Source organism: Nerophis ophidion, unplaced genomic scaffold, assembly GCF_033978795.1.
Source record: "Nerophis ophidion isolate RoL-2023_Sa unplaced genomic scaffold, RoL_Noph_v1.0 HiC_scaffold_230, whole genome shotgun sequence".
Taxonomy (NCBI): domain Eukaryota; kingdom Metazoa; phylum Chordata; class Actinopteri; order Syngnathiformes; family Syngnathidae; genus Nerophis; species Nerophis ophidion.
Genome location: NW_026907152.1, coordinates 43,588 through 70,000, shown reverse-complemented (window position 1 = coordinate 70,000; position 26,413 = coordinate 43,588). Strand labels below are relative to the sequence as shown.

Here is a 26,413-nt window from a genome sequence, read left to right as displayed (position 1 = left end):
TCTTTATGTTCTTAGTTGAATGTGAAAAAAAAAAAAAAGAAGTCAGATGTTACGGTAAAAAATATTTTTTTAAATGGCTGCCCAGTCACCCGAATGCAGCTGAGATAGACTCCAGCACCCCCCCGTCACCCTGAAAGGGACAGGCGGTAGAAAATGGACAGGCTGCCCAGTCGCCAGAATTTTACTACTTTGTCCACTTTGGACTGGACTCTCATGGTTGTGTTGGATCCACTATGGATTGAACTTTTACAGTATCATGTTAGACCCGCTCGACATCCATTGCTTTCGGTCCCTTATGAGGTCCTCTCCAAGGTTTCTCATAGTCATCATTTTCACCAACGTCCAATTGGGTGTGAGTTCTCCTTGCCCTTATGTGGGCTCTACCGAGGATGTCGTTGTGGTTTGTGCAGCCCTTTGAGACACTTGTGATTTAGGGCTATATAAATAATCATTGATTGATTGATGTGAAAGTATCAACAAAATGTTCCTAGTATTCCTGTTAATTACATTTAGGGATGTAACGATAAACCATAATAATGAAAATCACATTAAAATGTTCGAAAAACCGTGCTTGAGAACCACAAGTTGATCAAATGATGGACATGAAAACAAGAGACATTCATGTATTTCCTCATTAAGAAATGTCACAGTATGTCTTGCAGTTGTCTTTGTGTTAAGATCCGTACTCTGATCTTCCCATATTATGTTTTATTGTTCCAATTTTGTATCACCCTGTTTGACGTCTTTATTTCCTGTTTAGTCTGTCACCATTGTAGCTCATTAGTTCACCTGCCCCTTGTTATCCACGCACACCTGTGTCTTCTAATCACCTCCCTTATTTAAACTCGCCCTTTTTCGTTATTCATTCTCGGATCCTAATTTGCCTACGTGCAACCGTGACGACTCTCATCCTTCTACCGTATGTATTTTCTCGCTAGCTCTCATGCTATGCCACTTCTTTATTCCAGTTTTCATACTGATGATTGGTTTTCTCGTTTGTGCTCTCGAGCCATGTTTTAGTGTCCTAGTGTTATCCTAGCTTTCATGTTAGCGTCTTTTGTTTGCCTTCTCTTTACACCAGTGTTTTTGTTCCTAGCCTTTTTACTATTTAATAAATCCATTTCTATCTTACCTTTGCTGCGTTCTGCTTCGACACAACCTTGGAAGAACCACACCGGTTTACCATGCCGAAGAAGAGTCCTCACACTTTGGCTTCATGTCAATACAGTTGTGATCAAAATTATTCAACCCCCACACAATTTTGGTGTTTTAGCAAGATGGACATTTATTCCGTAATTTGTTTATAGTCATATCAAATAAAGATGCGTCAAATAGACAAATGCAACTTCAATTACAACATTATATTTTGTAACATACCAAACAGTGTCATTTCACTTAATATCTCATTGACAAAATTATTCAACCCCTTGAAGATCCTAACTCTTAAGGACAGAATTTGAATACGGTCTTTTCAACCAGGTGTTGAAAACACCTGTAAATGTGATTAAAACCATAACGAGCAACAATTAAACTGATTGAAAAAGACTGTGACACTCAGCTTCTTGTAGATCAGGGGTCGGGAACCTTTTTGGCTGAGGGAGCCATACAAGCCAAATATTTTAAAAAGTATTTCCGTGAGAGCCATAAAATAAAAAAATTTAACTCTGAATACAACTAAATGTGCGCATTTTTAAGTAAGACCAACATTTTTAGAGTATAATAAGTCTCTTATTCTTTTTAATAACATTGTTATTCTGAAGCTAACCAACAATAAATAAAATAATTCTTACCCTTAATGTGACTTCTTGAACAGGTGCGGTAGAAACCGTATGAATGGATTAAAATGCATGAGAATGTTTTATATTTTGAACCTTATTTTTGACACTGTGATTAACAGAGGAATTATTCATTACTTACCGTGTTAAGCAATGTCAGCTAAGATTTATCTGAGAGCCATTTGCAGTCATCAAAAGAGCCACATCTGGCTCTAGAGCCATAGGTTCCGTACCCCTGTTGTAGATGGTCAATGGTGTATTTGCAACATGGTGAAGTCCAGGGAGTTGTCAAAGAAGTCAAGAGAGGAGGTAATTTCTCTTCATAAGAAAGGATATGGATATAAGAAAATAGCAGACATTACACATTCCAAGAGACACAGTTGGGAGCATAATTTGCAAGTTTAAAGCTAAAGGCACAGTGGAAACACTACCTGGGCGTGGTAGAAAGAGGATGCTGTGTGCGTACATTGGTGAAAAACCCCCGGGTAACAGCTGAAGAACTACAACAGGACATTGCAGAGGGGGGAACGCAGGTTTCGTCCCAGACAATAAGGCGCGCACTACGAGATGAAGGCCTCCATGCCAGAACTCCCAGGCGCACCCCACTTCTGACTACCAGGCACAAGAAAAATAGACTCTAGTATGCCAAAAATCATCTGGACAAACCCCAAAGGTTTTGGGAAACTGTTCTATGGAGTGATGAGACAAAAGTGGAACTCTTTGGGCCTATGAATCAATGTTATGTCTGGAGAAAAAAAATGAAGCTTACAAAGAGAAGAACACCTTGCCTACTGTTAAGCATGGTGGGGGGTCAATCATGCTCTGGGGCTGTTTCTCTGCCTCAGGTAGCGGGAATCTCCAGCGCGTTCAAGGCATTATGAATTCTATTTCCTAGCAGGATATATTAGCTGCAAATGTCATGAAGTCAGTGAGGAAGCTGAGGCTTGGGAGACGTTGGGCCTTCCAACAGGACAAGGATCCCAAGCATACCTCCAAATCAACATCAGAAGAAGTGCTGGAAGACTCTGGAGTGGCCAGACCTAAATCCTCTAGAAATGCTGTGGTGGGACTTGAAGAAGGCAGTTGCAGCACACAAGCCCAAGAATATGAATGAACTGGAGGCCTTTGCCCAAGAGGAATGGGCTCAAATACCTGTAGATGCTTGCAAGAAGCTTGTGTATCACCTTTGAAGGATGTCATTACTGTTCTACTAAGTACTAAAGATGCATGGAACTAGGGACTTCAATCATTTTGTCAATGAGATATTAAGAAAAATGTCCTTTTTTGCTATTTTGTAAAATACAGTGTTACAATTGAAGTTGCATTTGTCTATTTGACACATCTTTATTTGATATGACTATAAACAAAATACGGAATAAATGTCCAACTTGCTAAAACACCGAAATTGTGTGGGGGTTGAATAATTTTGATCACAACTGTATTTGACTGATGCATGTTTTTTATTTGATGTATCATTTTTGCGTGTCACCTTTTTTGGCGAGAACAAAAATACCATTTGACATGTGCTTAATTGTATTTCTGTACTGTGTATGTCTAAAATGCAATAAACAAGTGTTTAAAAATGTATACTTGTATGAACACATGAACAACTAAGATACAGTATTCACTGTCAACATCAAGAACATGGAGTCTTAGCACCAAATGATCAGAGGTGTGTTCAACAGGAAGTGAACTTGCGTGACGCCACATAAAAAGGAAGTGATCGTCCTTTATTAAAAAAAGAACATTCTAAAACGTATACCAATTGAAATGGAAGAATATAAACATATTCAGGCACAATGATGAAAATAACATTGCTATTATGAAGCCAGATAAATATTCAGTTTCCTCTACCAAGAAAGTATATTGTGTGATTGTTTGGTTTAGTTATTAAAAAAAAAAAAAAAGTTAAAATATATATTTTAGTGGTTTTTTTTAGCACATTTAACAATAACCGTGATAATTCTGGTCAAAATAACCTAAATATGACATTTTTATATTGTCACATCCCTAATTTCATACTTTACAGTGTGAGCAAAATTATGTCAATAAGGATATAAAATACTTTATTCATCCCACAGTGCTTAAATTATGTGGTTGCTGGTAGGGCTGGGCGATATGGCCTTTTATTTATATCTCTATTTTTAGGCCATATCGCGATACAGCATATATATCTGCATATTTGGCCTTGGCCTTGAATGAAGACTTGATGCATATAATGACAGCAGTATGATGATTCTATGTGTCTACATTCAAACATTCTTCTTCATACTGCATTCATATATGCTACTTTTAAACTTTCATGCAGAGAGGGAAGTCACACCTAAAAGTGTATTTATGAAACAGTTATTGGCACAGTGGCACAAACATTCATGTCATTTCCAAACAGAAAGTGCAAGATTGTCAGAGACATTTTAAAACAAGCTATGAGTGCACTTTTGTGCATGATGTCACTAAGATGAAAGTGCACTTTTTGTACAGAACGTCACTACAACAATTAAAACTAATAAATTGCACTTTTGTGCATGATGTCACACAAGATATTTCAATAAGTGTCAAATAAAAATGAGCTGCATAATAGGACATCTAATAGTGTATGTCCTTCACTATGTGGTAGGTTCCTGCCGACATTATCGCCTGTTGTTGACTATTTTTTTCATACGGTGTTGATCTGGAAATGGTTGCCTCTGCATTTTGTGGGTGTGGCACCGAACAGAGATGTTGACATGCGGAGTTTCAAACACTCTTCATTCTCTTCATTATTTTGACTCGAGGGCCACATTTAGAAAAAAAAAAATGTGACTGGGGGCCGGTATATCTATTTTTAGGAACACGAATACAAAACCTCACAATAATGTCTGATTGCATGCTAAAAACCTTATGACAGACCGCCTTAAAAAACGTAATGGAATATTACATTTTTCTATTAATGATAAAACACTGAATATTGACAAAATCTGAATGTCACACCCCCTTTCAATCGACATATTTTACAATCAAGTGAAACACAACAAAAATGCAACAAACAGTGAAACATGAACGTGAATGGTACAAAATAAATCCACCTACAATCTGATATAGCTGATATATGACTAAGCTTTAGAACTTTGTTATGAAAATCTCCTTCGGCGTCTGTGGAAAAGCACCCCACCCACACTGCTTGATGCCTCGTCTGAGCTGCTGTGAAATAGATGACCATAGTAACTAATTAGATGACCATAGTAACTAATTAGATGACCATAGTAACTAATTAGATGACCATAGTAACTAATTAGATGACCATAGTAACTAATTAGATGACCATAGTAACTAATTAGATGACCATAGTAATTAATTAAATGACAATAGTAACTAATTAGATGACCATAGTAACTAATTAGATGACCATAGTAATTAATTAAATGACAATAGTAACTAATTAGATGACTATAGTAACTAATTAGATGACCATAGTAACTAATTAGATGACCATAGTAACTAATTAGATGACCATAGTAACTAATTAGATGACCATAGTAACTAATTAGATGACCATAGTAATTAATTAGATGACAATAGTAACTAATTAGATGACCATAGTAACTAATTAGATGACCATAGTAATTAATTAAATGACAATAGTAACTAATTAGATGACTATAGTAACTAATTAGATGACTATAGTAACTAATTAAATGACCATAGTAAGTAAATAGATGACTATAGTAACTAGTACATCATCCATAAGCGCAGATTCCATCCATCCATCCATTTTTTACCGCTTATTCCCTTTGGGGTGGCGGGGGGCGCTGGTGCCTATCTCAGCTACAATCGGGCGGAACCATTGAAATACTTAGTACAGTTGAAGACTTACGGTCATTAGAAAAGATGAGTGCACATCATAATGGCAGCTACACTTTACATCTTGAAGATCTGAAAACATTTTTTTTGTCAATGTCCGCTAGGCCATATGGAAAAGCTTAACGGGCTGCATGTGGCCCCCGGTCCTTAAATTGCCCAGGTCTGCTCCAGCGGGTGACTTTTCAAATGATGCTACATATTAGCAGTAATATTTTTATTGTAGCAACACTTTTTTTGCCCCACACTTGACAAATTACGGTTGTCTGTTCGACATCTTCCCACTTGAAGCCAAACCACCGCCAGACGACGGACCCCCTGCTGTTTTTCTTGGGAATTAATTCTTCCTTTTTGGTTACCTTCTTTCTCTCGTATTAGCACTCGCACCACAGCTAACCTTACCCATGCAGCTACCTCTCTGCTCCTCGAGGGCGTATACGTATGTGACGTATGTGAGAAGGTGCGCTTGTTTACGTCTCTGTGAGAAGGAGAGACAAGAAAGAGTGAGAAGAGTCTGTAGTGTAATGCCAGCAGCTGAAAGTATACTCCAATATCACCCCGTGGCTGACGTCTTTGCGTCGTCCTCCCGACAACATTTACGTTTTTGTTTATTTCAGTACTAATTTGCATCCTAAAGGCAAAGTTTTTGCACGCAACAGTGAGATATAACAGAGATGCACTTCTGGACATGGGAAAAGCTCACCATGAGCTCACTTATAGTCTGACGGACTTCAACTTTCTGCTACGACGAGAGCCAGCTAACCACAAAACAACAACAACAACAACAAGGCGGCGCGGGAAGAGAGCGGGGCTACATGCTAGGCCAAAGGCTAGAGCTACACGACCACCACTTCCTAGCCTGCTGCTAGCTAACGTGCGCTCGCTCGACAACAAGCTGGATGAGTCCCAGCGTGAACTGAGAGAATGCTGTGCTCTTATTTTCACGCAAACCTGGCTTTCGGACAGCATCCCAAACTCTGCTATCCAGCTCGCAACGCGCTCAGTCTACCGTGGAGACAGGACTAAGGCTTCAAGAAAGGTGAGAGGAGACGGCGGCGTCTGTGTTTACGTGAGTAACCGCTGGTGCTCGGACGTACAGGTGGTTGAAAGACACTGCTCGGACAACATTGAAATTCAGACCTTTTTACCTGCTAAGGGAGTTCAGTGCAGTGTTTGTACGGTCTGTTTACATCCCGCCACGGGCGCACTCCACTTCAGCGCTCAAGCTGCTGCATGACTTCATCAGTAAACAAGAGACCGCACACCCTGATGCTGCGTTCACGGTAGCTGGGGATTTTAACCACCGCAACCTAAAGAGTGTCCTCCCGAAATACCATCAATATGTGAACTTTCCTACAAGGGAAAGAAACTCTCTGGACCAAGTATACTGCAATGTAAGGGGAGCCTACAAAGCTGCACCCAGACCACACTTTGGACTATCTGATCACATCTCAGCTTTTCTATATCCAGCGTACAGACAGGGCCTCAAGCAAGCCCCCCCAGTGAGAAAAAACTGTTCAAGTGTGGAATGAAGACACTGAACTAGTGTTTCAGGACTGCTTTGGGAGTACAGACTGGGACATGTTCAAAACTGCTGCTCAGAGGGAGGATGGTACTGTGGACATAGAGGAATATGCTTCCAGTGTAACTGGCTACATCAGCACATGTGTGGAAAATATTGTTCCCCAAAACAATACAAGATATACCCAAACCAAAAACCCTGGATTAACTGTGATGTTCGCTCCAAGCTACATGCCCGCTCCATTGCATTTGTCTCAGGCAACGCTGAGGACTACAAGAAGGCCAGATATGACCTGCGTAAATCCATCAGCGAGGCCAAGGGACAATACAGACAAAAGCTGGAGGGATTCTACTCCACCACAGATTCCCGGCGCATGTGGCAAGGCCTGCAACACATCACAGACTACAAGCAGGGGAGCAGGGGGGTCACAAACAGCCAACGCTCACTGCCAGATGAGCTGAATGAGTTCTACGCCCGCTTCGAGGTCCTCAACACCAACCAACAGAGAGGGGTTCTGACCACAGAGCGCACGCAGGACCCACCACTCACTGTGACAACAGCAGAGGTACGTACAGTTCTGAGGAGAACAAACCCACGGAAGGCAGCCGGCCGAGACAACATCCCTGACCAGGCCCTCAGGGTGTGTTCATCAGAGCTGGCTGACGTACTTGCTGACATATACAACTTGTCACTAACACAAGCTGTTGTGCCCACCTGCTTCAAGACCACCACCATCGTGCCCCTGCCAAAGAAAAACACTGTGACCTGTCTGAATGACTATCGCCCTGTTGCACTCACCCCCATAGTGATGAAGTGTTTCGAGGGGATAGTCTTGTCCCACATCAAGAAGACCATCCCAGACACACTGGACCCTTTACAGTTTGCCTACCGGCAGAACCGATCCACTGAGGATGCAGTCAACATCGTCATCCACACCACCCTCACCCACTTAGAGGGCAAGGACACCTATGCCAGGCTATTATTCATCGACTACAGCTCTGCTTTTAACACAGTCATCCCACAAAAACTCACTGCTAAACTTCTCACTGTTGGTCTGACACCAACTCTCTGTGACTGGGTCCTGAACTTTCTCACAAACCGGCCCCAGTCAGTCAAAATCGGCAACCAGACATCAGGCACAAAGTTTCTAAGCATAGGGACCCCCCAAGGCTGCGTGCTGAGCCCCCTATTGTACACCCTCTTCACACATGACTGTGTGGCCTCCCAGAACAACACCAGTACCATAAAGTTTGCGGATGATACTACGGTCGTCGGACTGATCACCGGGGGAGCTGAGGCAGCGTACAGAAGGGAGGTAGCGGAACTGGTGGCCTGGTGTCTGTGTTCAAGGAGAGATTATTATCCTGACAAGACCAAGGAGATGATTATTGACCCACGGAGAAGGAGTGCACAGTACACACCTTTGTACTTAGGGGGGGACAAAGGTGGACAGGGTGAAAACCTTTAAATTCCTCTGGACCCACAACAGCGAGGACCTCACCTGGGATCACAACACCCAACAAACATTAAAGAAAGCCCAGCAGCGACTGTACTTCCTAAGAAGGCTGAGAAAATTTGGCATGCCACCAAAAATTCTCAGCAACTTCTATATAAGTACGGTTGAGAGTGTCCTTACCAGCTCAATCACGGTCTGGTATGGAAACTGCACTGCTAAGGACAGGAAGGCACTCCAGCGAGTGATTAAAACTCCTCAGTACATATCAGGAGCAGCCTTCCCCTCACTACAGGACATGTAGTCTACCAGGGCCACCAGGAGAGCACACATCATCATCAAGGACAGTACACAGTCTCTTCAGCCTCCTACCATCAGGCAGACCATACAGGGGCCTGAAATCCAGGACTACCAGACTGACAAACAGTTGTTTCCCACAGGCCATCAGGCTTGTGAATGCTAACTTGTGAATGCTAGCTCCCTCCCCGTCTTTACTTTTGTCTTTTTGAACAAAAGACAGCTACCTTGTCCACCCCCAAACTGTGAACCATCACTGTAGACACCTTTCACCTTTGATCACTAAAGACTCTTTAACTGCTGCTGTGACCCAAGGTGCTGTTGACTGTCAATCAGAATGTGCAATAATGTTTTGTTACTTACTCTGCCTTGTATATACATTTTTATTTTTACTTTTTAGCGAAGTACCGTGTGACTTGTTGAAGGGTGGACTAGCAAAGTAAGATTTTCATTGTACGGCAAACTGTCTGTTTAATTGTGCATATGACAATAAACAATCTTGAATATTGAATCTTGAATATCACCATATAGTCGCACAGAGACAAACCGGCGATATATCGAGTATATTCCATATATCGCCCAGCCCTACTTGGCTCTCACATTATTGCCTCCAACAATAATTCCCCACAGCATCAGTGACTAGTTAAGGATAATAGTTTTGTCCTAATGAATTCTATTTTTTCTTGGCCACATGCATACATTTAGTAGTTAAATCTGTCACTAGGAAAGCAGAAGTTTAAAGTGTTTGTTGCCATCATTTACAACTCTCTGAACTGGTGGCAGCAACTAACCCCCCCCCCCATCCAGTTTAGCCCCCAAACCGTAGCCAATGAGCTCAGGCCCAGGAAGGGTGCATTGTGGGCCTCCTGTGAGACTCCAGGCAACCCCTGGATGTTTGTAATGAGCTCCATTATTCATTCCACATGTTCAGTGTCTGCCGAGAGCCCCCATTGTCGGCCAACAATCGAGCTGTGAGGGGCGTTTAACCCCGACGCTTCAAGAGGAGGGCGCCGCCGTCATCTATTCTGTGACATCACACACGGCACTAATACCTTGAACGAATCACCTCTCTTTCATAGTCGCACTGACTCCAGCATTTCCAAGTCCTCGGCTTACAAGAGTGTTGGCAGGGACACCTGACAGCTTGCTGGAGAGGCCTGAAAAGGAGACATTTTGTCTTTTCTTTAAGTGCTACCACTTTAAACACCCTACTAATGTCACACACTGGGTTCCTCTTACTCGTACAAACCCCGTTTCCATATGAGTTGGGAAATGGTGTTAGATGTAAAAATAAACGGAATACAATGATTTGCAAATCCTTTTCAAGCCATATTCAGTTGAATATGCTACAAAGACAACATATTTCATGTTCAAACTCATAAACTTTAGTTTTTGTGCAAATAATCATTAACTTTATAATTTGATGCCAGCAACACATGACAAAGAAGTTAGGAAAGGTGGCAATAAATACTGATAAAGTTGAGGAATGCTCATCAAACACTTATTTGGAACATCCCACAGGTGTGCAGGCTAATTGGGAACAGGTGGGTGCCATGATTGGCTATAAAAACAGCTTCCCAAAAAATGCTCAGTCTTTCACAAGAAAGGATGGGGCGAGGTACACCCCTTTGTCCACAACTGTGTGAGCAAATAGTCAAACAGTTTAAGAACAACCTTTCTCAAAGTGACATTGCAAGAAATTGAGGGATTTCAACATCTACGCTCCATAATATCATCAAAAGGTTCAGAGAATCTGGAGAAATCACTCCACATAAGCGGCATGGCCGGAAACCAACATTGAATGACCGTGACCTTCCATCCCTCAGACAGCACTGTATCAAAAACCGACATCAATCTCTAAAGGATATCACCACATGGGCTCAGGAACACTTCAGAAAACCACTGTCACTAAATACAGTTGGTCGCTACATCTGTAAGTGCAAGTTAAAGCTCTACTATGCAAAGCCAAAGCCATTTATCAGCAACATCCAGAAACGCCGCTGGCTTCTCTGGGCCCGAGATCATCTAAGATGGACTGATGCAAAGTGGAAAAGTGTTTTGTGGTCTGACGAGTCCACATTTCAAATTGTTTTTAGAAATATTCGACATCGTGTCATCCGGACCAAAGGGGAAGCGAACCATGCAGCCTTTTTTTGACACAAAGTGTAAAAGCCAGCATGTGTGATGGTATGGGGGTGCATTAGTGCCCAAGGCATGGGTAACTTACACATCTGTGAAGGCACCATTAATGCTGAAAGGTACATACAGGTTTTGGAACAACATATGCTGCCATCTAAGCGCCGTCTTTTTCATGGGCGCCCCTGCTTATTTCAGCAAGACAATGCCAAGCCACATTCAGCACGTGTTACAACAGCGTGGCTTCGTAGTGAAAGAGTGCGGGTACTTTCCTGGCCCGCCTGCAGTCCAGACCTGTCTCCCATGGAAAATGTGTGGTGCATTATGAAGCGTAAAATAGGACAGCAGAGACCCCGGACTGTTGAAGGACTGAAGCTCTACATAAAACAAGAATGGGAAAGAATTCCACTTTCAAAGCTTCAACAATTAGTTTCCTCAGTTCCCAAACGTTTATTGAGTGTTGTTAAAAGAAAAGGTGATGTAACACAGTGGTGAACATGCCCTTTCCCAACTACTTTGGCACGTGTTGCAGCCATGAAATTCTAAGTTAATTATTATTGGTAAAAAATAAAATAAAGTGTATTAGTTTGAACATGAAATATGTTGTCTTTGTAGCATATTCAACTGAATATGGCTTGAAAATGATTTGCTAATCATTGTATTCTGTTTATATTTACATCTAACACAATTTCCCAACTGTTATGGAAACAGGGTTTGTACTTTCCCCAAATCCCATTTGGCAGAATCGATGTCGGGTTTTGCTGCTTTCAAAGTCCTGGTCAATTTCCACGTGCCCTGAGCTAATATTAGACATTGATTTAAAGAGACGTACCGGAAATACTTTCTCCAAGCTTCTGTGATGACCGTCACCAATCGGTCTTGTCAAGAGCTACTCTCATGATGGAGGGTGCTGCCTTTTTTTCCACTGCCCCTCTAAAGCTCCCGAAAGACATCAAGAGTTGTCATAGGGCTGCTTAAGGAATGCGGTCTGTGTTCCTTAGTTCTTTGAAGAGGACACACAACTTAGCTGTGTTGTTTAGCTTTTCCCTAAACCCCGCTTTGGCAGGTCTGCTGACATAATCTGGATTCTTGGCCTTAATTTGTTGCCTAGGTTGGCGCTACAATAAACACTGATGTTCAGAATTCAACTGCCTTTAATAAGAAAAAGCTATGCATTTACTAGTTTTATTTGAGTACAGTGGTTAGAAATGTGCAGTCCATAGGATTTGGTCAACTTCACCATGTCTTAGCAGTTTGGATTCTTGGCCTTAGTTTGTTGATTAGTTTGACGCAACAATAAACACTGATGTTTAAGATTCGATGACCTTAAATGATAAAAAAAAATGCCATGCATTTACTAGTTTTAATAGTGTATGGGTTTTGTTGTACTTCGGAATGTCTTTCACAATCTGGATTCCAGGCCTTAGTTTGACACAACTATAAACACTGATGTTCAGAATTCGACTGCCTTAAATGATAATAAAAAGCTATGCTTTTACTAGCTTTATGTGGGTACAGTGGCTAAAAATGTTCATTCTATAGGATTTGGTCAACTTCACAATGTCTTCGCAGTCCGGATTCTTGGCCTTCACTTCACAGGTGTGCTTGAAGCTAATGGAGAGAATGCCTAGAGTGTGCAAATCAGTAATCAGAGCAAAGGGTGGCTATTTTGAAGAAACTAGAAAATGATGGATGTTTTCGGTTATTTCCCCCTTTTTTTTTTTGTTAAGTACGTAACTCCACATGTGTTCATTCATAGTTTTGATGTGACAATCTGCAATGTAAATAGTCATGAAAATAAAGAAAAGGCATTGAATGAGAAGGTTTGTCCAAACTTTTGGCCTGTATTGTACATAAATAAACAAATGCATGTTGAGGTTGTGGCTTCACGGTGGCAGAGGGGTTAGTGCGTCTGCCTCACAATACGAAGGTCCTGCAGTCCTGGGTTCAAATCCAGGCTCGGGATCTTTCTGTGTGGAGTTTGCATGTTCTCCCCGTGAATGCGTGGGTTCCCTCCGGGTACTCCGGCTTCCTCCCACTTCCAAAGACATGCACCTGGGGATAGGTTGACTGGCAACACTAAATGGTCCCTAGTGTTTGAATGTGAGTGTGAATGTTGTCTGTCTATCTGTGTTGGCCCTGCGATGAGGTGGCGACTTGTCCAGGGTGTACCCCGCCTTCCGCCCGTTGTAGCTGAGATAGGCGCCAGCGCCCCCCGCGACCCCGAAAGGGAATAAGCGGTAGAAAATGGATGGATGGATGTTGAGGTTGTTTATCAGTACTAATTTTGGCCTGTTGGGCAAACTGATAGTATATAGGATATGTCAATACATTTTTGCAGTGCTTGTTCGGTTGAAAGCCAAATATTTCTGCTATTTCTGTAAATTGGCGTCTGCAGTTGTTTTCATGGTGTGAAGTTTAGTCTCAATGTTGAGCTACTTCCCTGTTGAGCAATGGTTAGATTCCAACAATATTTAGCGATATCATTGTGCAGTTTGTTGTTGCTATAGGATATGCAGCCTATGAGAGATTTATTCTTAGGGTGTATTAATACTATTTATTGATGCAGCATACAGTGGGGCAAAAAAGTATTTAGTCAGCCAGCGATTGTGCAAGTTCTCCCACTTCAAATGATGACAGAGGTCTGTCATTTTCATCATAGGTACACTTCAACTGTGACAGACAGAATGGGGAAAAAAAATCCAGGAATTCACATTCTGGGATTTTTAAATAATTTATTTGTAAATGATGGTGGAAAATAAGTATTTGGTCAACCATTCAAAGCTCTCACTGATGGAAGGAGGTTTTGATCTTTGATCTTCTCCCTCCAAAAACGGTCCAGTTGAGTTTATACCAAAAAGTTCTATTTTGGTTTCATCTGACCACATGACATTCTCCCAATCCTCTGCTGTATCATCCATGTATCCATTTTGGTATAAACTCAACTCCTCGTGTTTGGAGGAAGAAGAATACTGAGTTGCATCCCAAGAACACCATACCTACTGTGAAGCATGGGGGTGGAAACATCATGCTTTGGGGCTGTTTTTCTGCTAAGGGGACAGGACGATTGATCCGTGTTAAGGAAAGAATGAATGGGGCCATGTATCGTGAGATTTGGAGCCAAAACCTCCTTCCATCAGTGAGAGCTTTGAATGGTTGACTTTATTTTCCACCATAATTTACAAATAAATTCTTTAAAATTCCTAGTGTGAATCCCTGGATTTTTGTTTCACATTGTGTCTCTCACAGTTGAAGTGTACCTATGATGAAAATGACAGACCTCTGTCATCATTTGAAGTGGGAGAACTTGCACAATCGCTGGCTGACTAAATACTTTCTTGGCCCACTGTACATGCCATACAAGGCACACATCCATTCCATGTGGAAATGTCCTAAAGAAAACTGTTCATATGTAAAAATAAGGTTTTTACAGTTTAGGTTCTGAGAGATATTGAAAAAGTTGTCACTGCAAACTGGATGGTGTTGACGAGAGTAACATGCAGCTAATTAATTTGTGTTTTTAGGTTGTTTTAACAACTTTCTTCCTTTTTATAACGGACCATCTTAGAAACTTTGAAATAACTTTTACCAAAATCCCTATTGGAACAATTTTGGCAGGTGAGAAAAAGTGCATGTGTGCAGCATGTTCACTGATTGACTAGGAATACTCTTGTCTGAGCAGGTGGTTGCCAGATGTGTCGTCACCTGCAGCCCAGCTGTAGTGCCGGCGAGGGCAAAGTGCGGCAGTGGGGGACTTTGCCGGCCTGCGACACGTCTTTATTGACTAAAGCTCTTCGGGGAAATCTCTGTTTTATATGGAGAGATCCGCTGACCTCACTTTTGGGAAAAACGTCACATTTGCTACATTCCAAAACAACTGCTTTGGAAGAAGTATGAAGGAAGGCAAGATTGTTTTATAAATATCTCCGCCATGCCTCCATGTTTTGATTGCAACTTTTTGGGGTTTATGCAAATCCCAAAATAAAAACAGGGTACAAATAGGTAAAAATAGTAAAAATATATCCTCCTGAGAACCAGAAGTGGACGTTTGCTTCTCTCTTTTTTTTATCAGTTACTTCCAGCCATCCAATTTTGCAAAAAAAGGCCAAAAGTCCACTACAGAGAATGCTTGTTCTTAAGAGAGAAAAACGTGTGTGTGTGTGTGTGTGTGTGTGCGTGTGTGTGTGTGTGTGCGCGCGCGTGTGTGCGCGCATACTGTGTATGTATATGTGTATATATATATATATATATATATACTATGTATATGTATACTGTGTATGTATATATATATATATACTATGTATATGTATACTATATATATATGTACATATATACTGTGTGTGTATATATACAGTTTATATATATGTACTGTATATATGTATATATATATATATATACAGTATTTCTATATATGTGTAAATTATATATATATATATATAATGTGTATATATATATATATATATATATATATGTATGTATATATACATAGTGTGTATTAGGGCTGCAAATCTTCGATTCAATATCGGTTCTTGGGGTCACGATTCAATTATATATGTGTTTTTTTTTGCGATTCAACGCGATTCTCGATTCAAAAACGATTTGTTCCCAATTGAAAAGGATTGTGTATTCATTCAATACATAGATTTCAGCAGGATTTACCCCAGTCTGCTGACATGCTAGCAGAGTAGTAGATTTGTTAAAAAAAAGCTTTTATAATTGTAAAGGACAATGTTTTATCAACTGATTGCAATAATGTAAATTTGTTTGAACTATGACTTATTTTATCTTTGTGAAAACATTGGACACAGTGTGTTGTCCAGCTTATGAGATGCCATGCAAGTGTAAGCCACTGTGACACTATTGTTCTTTTTGATTATTTTTATAAATGTCTAATGATAATGTCAATGAGGGATTTTTAATCACTGCTATGCTGAAATCATAACTAATATTGATACTGTTAATCATTTTTGTTTCACTACTTTTGTTTTGTTCTGTGTGGTGTTTGTGTCTCCTCTCAATTGTTGTGTTTATTGCAGTTCTGAGTGTTGCTGGCTCAGCTTTGCTTTTGGATTGCATTGTTATGGTATTGCTGTGTATTGTTTTGTTGGATTGATAAAAAAAATAATAATAATAAAAAAAAAAAATTGATTTAAAAAAAGAAAAAGAATCGATTCTGAATCGCACAACGTGAGAATCGCGATTCGTATTCGAATCGATTTTTTTCTCACCCATACCCCTAGTGTATATATATATATATATACATATGTATATATATATATATATTTATATATATATATATATATATATATATATAATGTGTTGGATCCATTGTGGATTGAACTTTCACAGTATCATGTTAGACCCGCTCGACATCCATTGCTTTCCTCCTCTCCAAGGTTCTCATAGTCATCATTGTCACCGACGTCCCACTGGGTGTGAGTTTTCCTTGCCCTTATGTGGGCCTACCGAGGATGTCGTAGTGGTTTGTGCAGCCCTTTGAGACACTAGTGATTCAGGGCTATATAAGTAAACATTGGTTGATTGATTGATTGATTGATTGATGTATATAAGTGTGTATATTTATATGTGTGTGTATATTTGTATGTGTGTATTTATGCAAATATGTATGTTTATGTATATATATGTATTTGTATATGTGTGTATATATATGTATGTATGTATGTGTATATACATGTATGTGTATATATATAATATATGTATGTATGTATGTAAACATATATATATATGTATATGTATACATGTACAGTATATATATATGTATATATGAATATATACTGTATGTATATATGTATAAATATATGTATATACGTATGTACATATGAATATATACTGTATGTATATATGTATAAATATATGTATATATATATATGTGTATATACTGTATGTATATGTATATATCTATCTATATATATATATATGTAAATATATATATATATGTGTATAGATATATGTAAATATATATATGTAAATATATATGTAAATATATATATATATATATATATATATATGTATATACATACATATATGTATGTATATATACTGTATGTATATGTGTATATGTATATATAACCCTAACCCTAATACAAAGCGTACAAACAGACTGAAATGGTCACAGAATCAAAGTCCAGTACAAGCTGAGAGTCCTATTCAAGCCGATGTGAGGAAGGGGAACACAAACTTGTCAAAAGTGCTTAGACAGCGTCTTGGTTGAAACGTGTCTGTTCACTTCATGTTAACTTCTTCTTTACTTACATACTTTTTCTTCACCAAGCACCAGTTTCTTTCAGAAAAAGTTTTGCAGAAAGACATAAAAGGACACATGTATAATGTCATACAGTTCCTGTTTTTCCAGGAAATTTTAGTTGACAATCTAATTGGTTTAGGCTTCAAGATAAGGATGTTCTGATCAGGGTTGCTACCGATATCGACCGTCTGTATTACCTTTAAATGTTTCAATTTATTTATGCAGAGTTCTATTGGCATTTTTTGTTAACGATATCAACACAGAATTTCACCTTTAAACAGTCTTTATTTTCTTATGTACAATTGTTTTAAGAAAGAATAGTCAATAGTGCAGAATAAGTCAACAAAAGGCAAAAACTACTATCTGCTACTTATTTAAATCCTTTTGTTATTGCCCTCAAATTCCTCCTGTGGCCAGGGATTTATTTTGAGGCAACCATTTCCACATCAACACCGTATGAAAAAAAATAGTGAACAACATTAGGAGATAAGGTCTGCAGGAACCTACCACATAGCGATTTAATTTCATATTATGCAGCTCGTTTTTACTTGACACTTATTGAAATATCTTGTGTGCACTTTATTATATTGTAGTGGCGTTCTGTACAAAAAGTGCACTTTAATTGAGTGTTGTTTTGATATGTCATCTTAGTGACATCATGCACAAAAGTGCACTTTATTATATTGTAGTGGTGTTCTGTACAAAAAGTGCACTTTAATTGAGTGTTGTTTTGATATGTCATCTTAGTGACATCATGCACAAAAGTGCACTTTATTATATTGTAGTGGCGTTCTGTCCAAAAAGTGCACTTTAATTGAGTGTTGTTTTGATATGTCATCTTAGTGACATCATGCACAAAAGTGCACTCATGGCTTGTTTTAAAATGTCTCTGACAATCTTGCACTTTCTGTTTGGAAATGACATGAATGTTTGTGCCACTGTGCCAATAACTGTTTCATAAATACACTTTTAGTTGTGATTTCCCTCTCTGCATGAAAGTTTAAAAGTAGCATATATGAATGCAGTATGAAGAAGAATGTTTGAATGTAGACACATAGAATCATCATACTGCTGTCATTATATGCATCAAGTCTTCATTCTAAGGCACAATATGCAGATATATATGGTGTGTGGTGACATGGCCTAAAAAGATGGAGGTATTAAAAAAAGGCCATATTGCCCAGCCCTAGATACAGTATCAGGGTAATATCGTCATCTATCTGTAGAAAAACCCATGCAAAAAGAAAAGCCTTTTTTTGTCAACGAGCTGTTGTCTCTTTGTTTGCTGAGCACGATCAGTCGTATTGATCCTCCCTGTCCTCTTTCTTCCAGGCTATTTGATGTGTGTACAGTGTCTCGGACTAACCGGGAAACCAAACTCACACTGGTCTTTGAGCACGTGGACCAAGACCTGACCACCTACCTAGAGAAGGCCCCTGATCCTGGCGTACCGCCAGAAACCATTAAGGTAATCGCTACCAACCTTTTGGTCTTCATCCAATAGTTTGCTTGTACAAGATAGCAGGGTCTCAAAGGCAATTCACCTGGGGGCCACAGGACGCAGAGTCTGGGTGAGGCTGGGCTGCAAGAAAAGATTTCTTAAAAAAAATGTAGCACACTCCTCAGGATGTCTACTTGCATAATGACCTTGCACATCCTATCTCTCCTGCACCGCAACTTTTGTCCGTGCAAATGCGACACGTCTCAAACAATCTCTGTGCTCCACAAAGAAATATTGCATCTCCCACTTTTCCTGCAATTGTCTTTGCTCATCACTAACCTTTCTCTTCACTGCAGGCTTTGAAAAAGACATGTCTGGGGTTGTGGAATATTTTTGTATTTATTTATCCCACACATGGAGAATAATGTTATTTCCGTATTGTGTGTTGTTCCGCTTTTCCTCACTACAGCAACACGGCGAACAACAGCCGGGAAAGTACCAGGATAGCGAGCGCAAAAAAGTGAGAGTCCCCCCGAGTGTTCTATAGAAATATATGTAGTGTTCATCGTGTCAGGCGATGCAAATTAAACAATACAATCAAGTAAAAACAAATAACGGTTTCAATCAATTTTATTTATACAGCCCTAAATCACAAATATCTAGAGGACCGAAAGCAATGGACGTTGAGTGGGTCTAACATAATATTGTGAAATTCTAACATAATAGTGAGAGTTCAGTCCATAGTGGATCCAACACAATAGTGAGAGTCCAGTCCATAGTGGATCTAACATAATAGTGAGAGTCCAGTCCATAGTGGTTAGAATTGGTCCAGGTTATCGGGAACTGTTATTACAGACGGACAGGTGTCGCGGTGTGACTGCAGCCAGGCACGGAAGAAAACCCTCGTCTCCATGGCAACGTCTCTGTCGCTTTCACTCATTTGCCGCTTTTCCACTAATGCAGGGCTAGGCAACCCAGAACGTTGAAAGAGCCATTTTGGAGCCAAATAACACAACACTGTCAAGCACCATTCATATGAAACTCGCGGGCCGCGCTAACATTAAACTTTCATATTAAGGTGGGGGCCACAAAATGAGGTCTCGCCGCGTGTTTGAGACCCCTGAAGTAGAGTGTGACATTTGTCAAACTACTGAAGCTGAACTGAGGCAAAGTCAAGGTTTGAGTTAGCACTATTTTAAAAATGAAAGGAAATATTTGCTAATCCGCTGTGGGCTTGCGTGACCAACGTCTGTGTCGCTCTGACCAAAAGACTTCCAAGAGCAGGCTGCAGTTCTCTGCAACAGCAACACTACCAGCTGGCTAATTAAAGGCTGCCTGATTTCCCTCCGTCTTCCCATGGTCAGGATGGGAGCTGAGAAAATGAGCCTTGAGATTGTGTGAAATAACGCGGATGTCAGTTTCCTATTTCCAATTACAAACCCTGTTTCCATGTGAGTTGGGAAATGGTGTTAGATGTAAATATAAACAGAATACAATGATTTGCAAATCCTTTTCAAGCCATATTCAGTTGAATATGCTACAAAGACAACTGATAAACATTTTTTTTTTGCAAATATTCATTAACTTTAGAATTTGATGCCAGCAACATGTGACAAAGAAGTTGGGAAAGGTGGCAATAAATACTGATAAAGTTTAGGGAATGCCCATCAAACACTTATTTGGAACATCCCACAGGTGTGCAGGCTAATTGGGAACAGGTGGGTGCCATGATTGGCTATAAAAGCAGCTTCTCAGTCTTTCACAAGAAAGGATGGGGCGAGGTACACCCCTTTGTCCACAACTGTGTGAGCAAATAGTCAAACAGTTTAAGAACAACCTTTCTCAAAGTGACATTGCAAGAAATTGAGGGATTTCAACATCTACGCTCCATAATATCATCAAAAGGTTCAGAGAATCTGGAGAAATCACTCCACGTAAGCAGCATGGCCGGAAACCAACATTGAATGACCGTGACCTTCCATCCCTCAGACGGCACTCTATCAAAAACCGACATCAATCTCTAAAGGATATCACCACATGGGCTCAGGAACACTTCAGAAAACCACTGTCACTAAATACAGTTGGTCGCCACATCTGTAAGTGCAAGTTAAAGCTCTACTATGGAAAGCCAAAGCCATTTATCAACAACATCCAGAAACGCCACCGGCTTCTCTGGGCCCGAGATCATCTAAGATGGACTGATGCAAAGTGGAAAAGTGTTCTGTGGTCTGACGAGTCCACATTTCAAATTGTTTTTGGAAATATTCGACATCGTGTCATCCGGACCAAAGGGGAAGCGAACCATCCAGACTGTTATCGACATAAAGTGTAAAAGCCAGCATGTGTGATGGTATGGGGGTGCATTAGTGCCCAAGGCATGGGTAACTTACACATCTGTGAAGGCACCATTAATGCTGAAAGGTACATACAGGATTTGAAACAACATATGCTGCCATCTAAACGCTGTCTTTTTCATGGACGCCCCTGCTTATTTCAGCAAGACAATGCCAAGCCACATTCAGCACGTGTTACAACAGCGTGGCTTCGTAAAAAAAAGAGTGCGGGTACTTTCCTGGCCCGCCTGCAGTCCAGACCTGTCTCCCATGGAAAATGTGTGGCGCATTATGAAGCGTAAAATAGGACAGCGGAGACCCCGGACTGTTGAAGGACTGAAGCTCTACATAAAACAAGAATGGGAAAGAATTCCACTTTCAAAGCTTCAACAATTAGTTTCCTCAGTTCCCAAACCTTTATTGAGTGTTGTTAAAAGAAAAGGTGATGTAACACAGTGGTGAACATGCCCTTTCCCAACTACTTTGGCACGTGTTGCAGCCATGAAATTCTAAGTTAATTATTATTTGCAAAAATAAATAATGTTTAGGAGTTTGAACATGAAATATGTTGTCTTTGTAGCATATTCAACTGAATATGGCTTGAAAAGGATTTGCAAATCATTGTATTCTGTTTATATTTACATCTAACACCATTTCCCAACTCATATGGAAACGGGGTTTGTACACGGCGTGATCATTATGAGCAGAAGGAAGTCCCTTCATCGCTTTCACTTGATAAAATCCCCCCTTAAGTGTTCACTTACAATTGGCCCACAGGTCAGAACTGGACGTGCCATTAACCCTTCCTCCGCGGTCGCTTTCTTTTTATTTTAATCTTTCCCATACACGTCCTTTTTTTTTTTTTTAGCCCCTCAGGTCTCAATATTTACCAGGCACAATACTGACGAGGCAGGTCTCAAAGTTCTAAGTGTCACATTTGGAATGGAGACATTGTGGAAGCGGGTGTATGCAGAGATGTACCCCCCCCCCCCCACTGGGGAGCAGGTTTAGGTGCAAAAGTCCGACTGTAGTATTGATGCCACGCCGTGTAAGTGTAGACGCAACAGGTGGCTCTCACCTGGGGCTTTCTGGCTAAATACTGTCTGCTACTTTTCTTCTTAACTATTGTGATGTTGTGTTTGCATGCAGCAGCAAAATGAATCCATCTTTGAAAGATATACTGTATTTTGTTTCTTTGATCATTTTCTATACATATACTGAAAAATGAATGGATGCGGGAACCATTTTGACATCAAACAGGCTAAAATGTTTAAAGAAAAATAAAGAAAATTGGATATAGAGAACATACAAGGTAAGGCTGGGCGATATGGCCTTTTTTAATATCTCCATATTTTTAGGCCATGTCACGATACTTACATGACATACAAGTATTTAGTCAGCCAGCGATTGTGCAAGTTCTCCCACTTCAAATGATGACAGAGGTCTGTCATTTTCATCATAGGTACACTTCAACTGGGAGAGACAGAATCTGGAAAAAAAAATCCAGGAATTTTACATTGTAGGAATTTTAAATAATTTATTTGTAAATGATGGTGGAAAATAAGTATTTGGTCAAGCATTCAAAGCTCTCACTGATGGAAGGAGGTTTTGGCTCCAAATCTCACGATACATGGCCCCATTCATTCTTTCCTTAACACGGATCAATCGTCCTGTCCCCTTAGCAGAAAAACAGCCCCAAAACATGATGTTTCCACCCCCTTGCTTCACAGTAGGTTTGATGTTCTTGGGATGCAACTCTGTATTCTTTATACCAAAATGGATACATGGATGATACAGCAGAGGATTGGGAGAATGTCATGTGGTCAGATGAAACCAAAATAGAACTTTTTGGTACAAACTCAACTGGTGGTGTTTGGAGAAAGAAGAGTACTGAGTTGCATCCCAAGAACACCATACCTACTGTGAAGCATGGGGGTGGAAACATCATGCTTTGGGGCTGTTTTTCTGCTAAGATAATTGATCCGTGTTAAGGAAAGAATGAATGGGGCCATGTATCGTGAGATTTGGAGCCAAAACCTCCTTCCATCAGTGAGAGCTTTGAATGGTTGACCAAATACTTATTTTCCACCATCATTTACAAATAAATTATTTAAAAATCCCACAATGTGAATTCCTGGATTTTTTTTTCCCATTCTGTCTCTCCCAGTTGAAGTGTACCTATGATGAAAATGACAGACCTCTGTCATCATTTGAAGTGGGAGAACTTGCACAATCGCTGGCTGACTAAATACTTTCTTGCCCCACTGTATATATCTGCATATTGTGCCTTAGCCTTGAATGAACACTTGATGCATATAATCACAACAGTATGATGATTCTATGTGTCTATGGCTTTTCGCACACACAAGTGAATGCAATGCATACTTGGGCAACAGCCACACAGGTCAGACGGAGGGTGGCCGTATAAACAACTTTAACACTGTTACAAATATGCGCCACACTGTGAACTCACACCAAACAAGATTGACAAACACATTTCGGGAGAATATCCACACCCTAACACAACAGAACAAATACCCAGAATTCCTTGCAGCACTAACTCCTCTGGGATGCTACAATATACACTCCTCGCTACCTTGTTACATTGTTTAATGCATCCAGCAGGGCATCACAAAAAAATCAAGAATAATAATAATAATTAGAATAATACATAATGTTGGATATAGAGAACATACAAACCCTTTATTTATTGAGTCAAAAATATTCAAGCTCGGTGATTTGGTAAAATTGCAAACAGCTGAAATGATGTACAAAGCAAATTATAACCTGCTACTAAAGAATGTACAACAATTCTTCTCTACTAACCTTAGAGGAAAATCTCATTTAAAACATTTGTATGCACGTACAACACTTAAAAGCTTTAGCATATCAGTGTGTGGAATGAAATGATGGAATGGAAGAAGTAAAGAAGTTGAACATTGTACTGATATGATCCACTTTAAGAAGTTGAACATTGTACTGATATGATCCACTTTAAGAAGTGAACATTGTACTGATATGATCCACTTTAAGAAGTGAACATTGTACTGATATGATCCACTTTAAGAAGTGAACATTGTACTGATATGATCCACTTTAAGAAGTTGAACATTGTACTGATATGATCCACTTTAAGAAGTGAACATTGTACTGATATGATCCACTTTAAGAAGTGAACATTGTACTGATATGATCCACTTTAAGAAGTGAACATTGTACTGATATGATCCACTTTAAGAAGTGAACATTGTACTGATATGATCCACTTTAAGAAGTTGAACATTGTACTGATATGATCCACTTTAAGAAGTGAACATTGTACTGATATGATCCACTTTAAGAAGTGAACATTGTACTGATATGATCCACTTTAAGAAGTGAACATTGTACTGATATGATCCACTTTAAGAAGTTGAACATTGTACTGATATGATCCACTTTAAGAAGTTGAACATTGTACTGATATGATCCACTTTAAGAAGTGAACATTGTACTGATATGATCCACTTTAAGAAGTTGAACATTGTACTGATATGATCCACTTTAAGAAGTGAACATTGTACTGATATGATCCACTTTAAGAAGTGAACATTGTACTGATATGATCCACTTTAAGAAGTGAACATTGTACTGATGTGATCCACTTTAAGAAGTGAACATTGTACTGATATGATCCACTTTAAGAAGTTGAACATTGTACTGATGTGATCCACTTTAAGAAGTGAACATTGTACTGATATGATCCACTTTAAGAAGTGAACATTGTACTGATGTGATCCACTTTAAGAAGTGAACATTGTACTGATATGATCCACTTTAAGAAGTTGAACATTGTACTGATGTGATCCACTTTAAGAAGTTGAACATTGTTCTGATATGATCCACTTTAAGAAGTGAACATTGTACTGATATGATCCACTTTAAGAAGTGAACATTGTACTGATATGATCCACTTTAAGAAGTGAACATTGTACTGATATGATCCACTTTAAGAAGTGAACATTGTACTGATATGATCCACTTAAGAAGTGAACATTGTACTGATATGATCCACTTAAGAAGTTGAACATTGTTCTGATATGACCCACTTTAAGAAGTGAACATTGTACTGATATGATCCACTTTAAGAAGTTGAACATTGTACTGATATGATCCACTTTAAGAAGTGAACATTGTACTGATATGATCCACTTTAAGAAGTGAACATTGTACTGATATGATCCACTTTAGAAGTGAACATTGTACTGATATGATCCACTTTAAGAAGTGAACATTGTACTGATGTGATCCACTTTAAGAAGTGAACATTGTACTGATATGATCCACTTTAAGAAGTGAACATTGTACTGATATGATCCACTTTAAGAAGTTGAACATTGTACTGATGTGATCCACTTTAAGAAGTGAACATTGTACTGATATGATCCACTTTAAGAAGTGAACATTGTACTGATATGATCCACTTTAAGAAGTGAACATTGTACTGATGTGATCCACTTTAAGAAGTGAACATTGTACTGATATGATCCACTTTAAGAAGTTGAACATTGTCCTGATATGATCCACTTTAAGAAGTGAACATTGTACTGATATGATCCACTTTAAGAAGTTGAACATTGTACTGATATGATCCACTTTAAGAAGTGAACATTGTACTGATATGATCCACTTTAAGAAGTGAACATTGTACTGATATGATCCACTTTAAGAAGTGAACATTGTACTGATATGATCCACTTAAGAAGTTGAACATTGTTCTGATATGACCCACTTAAGAAGTGAACATTGTACTGATATGATCCACTTTAAGAAGTTGAACATTGTACTGATATGATCCACTTTAAGAAGTGAACATTGTACTGATATGATCCACTTTAAGAATGTGAACATTGTACTGATGTGATCCACTTTAAGAAGTGAACATTGTACTGATATGATCCACTTTAAGAAGTGAACATTGTACTGATATGATCCACTTTAAGAAGTGAACATTGTACTGATATGATCCACTTTAGAAGTGAACATTGTACTGATGTGATCCACTTTAAGAAGTGAACATTGTACTGATATGATCCACTTTAAGAAGTGAACATTGTACTGATATGATCCACTTTAAGAAGTGAACATTGTACTGATATGATCCACTTTAAGAAGTGAACATTGTACTGATATGATCCACTTTAAGAAGTGAACATTGTACTGATATGATCCACTTTAAGAAGTGAACATTGTACTGATATGATCCACTTTAAGAAGTGAACATTGTACTGATATGATCCACTTTAAGAAGTGAACATTGTTCTGATATGATCCACTTTAAGAAGTTGAACATTGTACTGATATGATCCACTTTA

General features: G+C 39.3%; 1 protein-coding gene across 2 annotated transcripts in view; it reads left to right on the top strand.

Annotated features, from left to right (window-relative positions):
- LOC133547880 (cyclin-dependent kinase 6-like) overlaps positions 1 to 26,413 on the top strand; it is a 56,597-nt gene that overhangs the window by 9,767 nt on the left and 20,417 nt on the right. For both annotated transcript variants that reach the window (XM_061893355.1, XM_061893356.1), the window contains exon 3: positions 18,618 to 18,753. In XM_061893355.1, coding sequence (XP_061749339.1) covers positions 18,618 to 18,753 — 136 coding nt within the window. The remainder of the gene's footprint in view (positions 1 to 18,617; positions 18,754 to 26,413) is intronic.